The sequence below is a fragment of the Adiantum capillus-veneris genome, chromosome 12, assembly GCF_014529385.1.
Source record: "Adiantum capillus-veneris isolate H3 chromosome 12, ASM1452938v2, whole genome shotgun sequence".
NCBI classification, from domain to species: domain Eukaryota; kingdom Viridiplantae; phylum Streptophyta; class Polypodiopsida; order Polypodiales; family Pteridaceae; genus Adiantum; species Adiantum capillus-veneris.
In genome coordinates this window covers 61,224,029-61,229,495 of record NC_140942.1, presented here as the reverse complement: position 1 = coordinate 61,229,495, position 5,467 = coordinate 61,224,029, and the positions used below count along the sequence as shown (strand labels likewise).

The 5,467-nt window shown below is 42.3% G+C and overlaps 1 protein-coding gene across 1 annotated transcript; it reads left to right on the top strand.

Annotated features, from left to right (window-relative positions):
• The first annotated feature begins 4,302 nt into the window (after positions 1–4,302).
• On the top strand, positions 4,303–5,109 carry LOC147445809 (putative CCR4-associated factor 1 homolog 6). The gene has a single exon (XM_086524632.1). The coding sequence runs from the start codon at positions 4,303–4,305 to the stop codon at positions 5,107–5,109; it is 807 nt and encodes a 268-aa protein (XP_086380758.1).
• Positions 5,110–5,467: the final 358 nt, after the last annotated feature.

Below are 5,467 nucleotides of genomic sequence, written 5' to 3'. Positions count from 1 at the left end.
AACGCGACGGGACTGTACTAGACCACCCGTAGGAGCCCTGCTTCCTCCCATACACACAGAGGTGAAAGTGCCAAAAATGGGATTCAAGAATTCTCCCTCATCTTGGGCCAACACAGCACCGTGAGTGATGTGGCAATTTGAAGCCTTTTCACACATTTTTTAACCATTTTTTGACTTTTCGTGGCCCAATTTTGGCCAATTTTGACCCCCCGGCGGGTATTTTTGACAGGAAAAACCCCAAACGGACTCCAAAATTCACCAAATTTTGTACGCTTGATCCTCAATACCCAAAGCAATTTTCCACATTCCACTTTATATTTCTGACCACTTCTAGGGCGGTGCACGCATCACCGCAGATCATGCACCATAAATAGACAGTTACTGCATGTCCCAAACTTCTTGAGCGGGATGAGTACCCATACTTGTCGTTTGCATTATTTACATTCTAGAAAGCTCAAAAAAATTCTCTAGAGCCAAAATAATCCACCTAGAACCATATCCAAGGCCTCGATACCCTATCCAAGCGCGTGCGTGTGTCCGACTGCCGACACGTGACATGACTATTCGCCATATATACATCATTTTCCATACTTGAAACCAAATATCATATTAGAAAACCTTTTAAATTCATGTGAACACATCTTTATATACACATTTCCATGCATATACCCACTACCATATACAGACAAAAAGTGGTTTATCAACGTCTTTAATAGATTTTGTCCCTTTGAGCATGAATTGACCAGCCTTGAGGACAGATGCTGCCCCTATAACCATTGAGATAGCATGACTGGTTTCCATTTCCTCAACCAGATTTTTCATCCCTCCTTTGCCAAAGTTGGTTACCAAGGGATTCCCTGTTTCACTAAGATGTATCTTCCCTTCTTTGAAGAAGACAAGATCTTTACCCAAGAAATCTTTGAATTTTAACATAATCTCTTTCTCTCTTTGTTTTCTCCCCTTACCTCTCTCTTTAGTCTTCTCCACCTCTCTCTCTCTCTCTCTCTTTGGTTTTTTTTCTCTCTCTCTTTCTCTTTGAATAACAGGTATTGAGTTCAACTCCTCGTCGGCTATATCTTTAAGGTCTCTTGGGATAGTTTCCTACGACGTTAAAACTCTCTTCTTATCGGGTGTGTGTGTGTGTGGGTGTGCGTGTGGGCCAATAAAAAGAGAAAAATGGTGTAACCTTTCTATCACCCAAGTGTGGTAGATTGGTTATGCCATTTCCCTCTTAAATAACAGGTCTTGAGTTCAACTTCTCGTCGGCTAGATCTTTAAGGTCTCTTGGGATAGCTTCCTACGACGTTAAAACTCTCTTCTTCTCGTGTGTCTGTGTGTGTGTGTGCCAATAAAAAGAGGAAAATGGTATAACTTTTCTAACACCCAAGTGTGGTAGATTGGTTATGCCATTTCCCTCTTGAATAACAGGTCTTGAGTTCAACTCCTCGTCGGCTAGATCTTTAAGGTCTCTTGGGATAGTTTCCTACGACGTTAAAACTCTCTTCTTCTCGGATGTGTGTGTGTGTGTGCCAATCAAAAGAGGAAAATGGTATAACCTTTCTATCACCCAAGTGTGGTAGATTGGTTATGCCATTTCCCTCTTGAATAACAGGTCTTGAGTTCAACTCCTCGTCGGCTAGATTTTTAAGGTCTCTTGAGATAGTTTCCTACGACGTTAAAACTCTCTTCTTCTTCTTCTTCTCTCTTTTCTCTCTCTCTCTCTCTCTCTCTTTCTTTGTTCCTCTCTGAATGTGTGTGTGTATGCATTCTTTGTTTATGCATGTGTGTGTGTGTGTGTTTTTTGTTTATGCGTGTTCTCTCTCTCTCTCTCTCTCTCTCTCTCTCTCTCAAAAACACAATGTGTGTGTGTGTGTGTGTGTGTGTGAGAGAGAGAGAGAGAGAGAGGGAGAGAGAGAGAGAGAGAGAGAGAGAAAGAGAGGAAGGGATCGGACCATGAGAGAGAGGAGAGGGAAGGAGCATACCTGGCACTCCTGCCTCTCCACGTGTATGTGTGTGTGTGTGTGTGTGTGTGTGTGTGTGTGTGTGTGTGTGTGGAGAAGAAAGAGAGAGAGAGGGAGAGCGCAGGTTACCTCTTTTTTTGCTTGAGCGTCGAAAACTCAGATCTGAGTTTTCTGACGCTCTCGGTTTATTCTTTATCCCTGTCGATGTCGCTATGGGCGTAGCTATGAGCCTCACTATGTTACAAATAAACTAGCAATGCCCATAGTGATGCGGTGACTTTTCACTTTTAAGCGTCGCACTGGGAGGGTTGCTAATGTGAAATACCTCTTGTAGTGGTGGTGGTTGGATCGCTACAAGTGGTAAGTTTAAACAAGTAATTTTGTATCAATTTTTTTGAGCTGTTGATAATTGTTTAATATGGTTCGGGTTTATGTAGAGTCAAAGTGATCAAATGTACGTGCCTTTGAACGACGACGAGATAGAGTAGGATTAGATAGAAAAATATTTTGTTCAAACTTTCGTAAAGTCTTAATGTGGCACAATGTATATACAACTATTTAATTTTTATTGTAACCTTTTTAAATAGTTAATTGTCAAGGTAAAGTAGATTCAAATTCAATTCTTTGGTATTTTTTATACTCTTCCAAAAAAAAATTTGATGTTTCATTGTTTTGTGCAGGTCAAAAATAAAGGTGCTCATTTGGGCCACCCAATTTTGGGTGGTCCAAATGAGCACCTTTATTTTTGAATTGGCGTGTAGCGGCAATAAGCGCGGCAATAGATGCGGCAACTATCGCGGTAATAGTAGTGGGTATATTGCCGTGGCTATTACCGCGCTTATTGCCGAGAAACCACTACCGTGTCCATAGCTGCGGTTATTGCCGCTTCCACAATTTTAATTTCTCAAGCACTGGACGATTCTTTTGTCCTAAAATGTATTGCAGAATGATAAGATAGTAACCTACTCTGTCTAAGTTCCTTCAACCATAAATAAGTTATTCTCACGATCTCCCTTGGGAAAGCTTTGTGAGCAACTAGTTTTTGTAGATTGAAATGTGACCTATAACTTTTAATATGTTCTCTACGGCTCAATCAACAAATTCCTCTTGCTCAATCTTGGACCAAGTTGCGGTACACAAAATGTTTTACCATTACAAAGGACTTCATGGGACATTTGTCATAGTTTCTGCTGAAGCAGAAGAACATCATGAAAACATTTCATTGCACACTTGTATTATTTGATAAAAACCCGAGAAATAGAGCTCATCACATACCAAGAAATAGAATAGTAACAAGCTAACGGGGTTGCTATTGTATTGGTAGGTAGAAGCTAGCTACCTAGTAGCAAGCTTTGATACTTTTGTGCAACAACCAGGTGAAACCTTGTTTGAGAACGTACTGCATGATGGTAGTGCCCCCAAGCGAGCCCTGCCTATTCACCCATAATAGGTGGCATGTGTTTTTCATACACATGAGATAATGTAGCCTTTGAAAACACTTGTACATCCCTAAATAAATGGTTTTTAGATGTATCTAGCTCAAAGTTGGTTATGACACTATAGTAGCACTGGCCGATCCTTTGGTTCTAGAATGTGTTGCAGAATGATAAGATAGTGGCCTACTCTCTCCAAGTTCCTTCAACCATAATTAACTTATTCTCACGATATGCCTTGGGAAAGCTTTGTGAGAAACTAGTTTGTGTAGGATGAAATGGGACCTGTAGCTTTTAATATGTTCTCCAGTGTTCACTCAACTAATTCCCGTTGCTCGAACTTTGAACAAGGTGCGGTACACAGAATAGGTTTTACCATTACAAAGGACTTCATGGGACATTTGTCATGGTTTCTCTTGAAGCCCCATTGGAAAAGAGTTTATTGCCTAGTACAGGTCCACCCTTGGATGTGGTAGAGGCCCACATGCAAGAAGATAAGTTGGGTCGGAATATTGAACGAGTTGGGTAATTCAGTCCATCTAGACTTGACTTTGAATCAAATGACATTAAGCCTCCACTCCACTAGCCTAGGTAAGGTTGTTAAATCTTCAACTAAAGTTCACAATAAATCCAAGCTATTTTGTTTTGTTGAGAGGTGAATAGGCTAAATAGGCAGGCTATTTCAGCGGATTACAACTCAATAGATGGACTGCAAAAATTTTAGGGCAGTTTTCCGAATAAAGAAGACTGCCCGATTAGCATTGCCAAATGGTATTTTAAGCTCACCCTCGCAAACAATTCTAGGCACGTACATCGAAACAGTTCACAATTTCCCTGCGCTGACACAAGCTAAGCCGCTGATACCTTCTCAAATCCAGCTCCAGCTCAAGCCCTAGCCCTGCACAAATATGTCGGTCCCTGAGGGCTCTCAGGTTCGCATCGTCGATGTGTGGGCTCGAAACGCTTGCCGAGAATTCCGACAGATCCACAGATTGCTGGGCACATATTCCACCGTCTCCCTGGACACCGAGTTCCCGGGTTGCGTTGAGTTGAATCCGCCCATAAGAGCCCGCGACAAAGATGAACACAAGTACCAAACCCTCAAGGCTAATGTCGACAGCATGAAGCTCATTCAAGTGGGTCTCACCCTTACCAATGACCGCGGGGATCTCCCCATCATCAACGGAGCTCACACCGCCTGGCAAATCAATATGAACGACTTCAACGTCAACTCCAGTGACTTCCATGTTGAAAGCTCAATCCAGCGTTTGAAAGCTGCCGGCATCGATTTCGATAGGAATGAACGAGACGGCGTTGACTCGTGCACGCTCGGTAGCCTTCTTCTGCAGCATGAGCTGGTGTTCAACAGCAACATTCGCTACATCTGCTACCAAGGTGACTTCGATCTCGCATATTTGATCAAGGCCGTATCAGGGGAGCGTTTGCCAAGCACTCTCTTAGAATTCAGGGAGATTGTGGACATCTATTTCGGTACCGTTCATGATATTCGACTTGTGCAGCTCAAGCACTTTGGAACTCGTTTTGGGCTTCGGAAATTTTGTGATCAATTGCAAGTCCTGCCCATATGCGACCAAGCCCAATATCAAGCAGGCTCTAAAAGTTGTTTGACGTCTGCAGCTTACCATAGAATCAAAGAGAGACATATTCAAGGTCACCGGCCCCTCAACGTCGTCCCAAGCCAAGTGCTTAATTGATCAATATATGGCTATCCTCTTGAACCTTCAACAACAGGTTCATCTCGTGCACATGCCAGCTTGCACATGATCAGCTGCTGTTCAGCAGCAAAATTTTCTACGTCTATTCCCGAGTTGCAGCCAAGCACTCACTTTGAGCTCACAAAGATTTTGGGGACTAAATTCGGTTTGAGCACCTGGGAACTCATTTTGTGCTTTAGGTATTTTGTGAAAAACAACTCGAAATTCGTTGCACGTGTGATGAACCCTATCAAGCATGCTCTAAGAGCCTTGTAATATCTATTTAATAGACTATTCAACAATCTTTCAAATCGTGCTAAACGAAAGATATGCCCTACTACATTCTTTTCGACTTTAA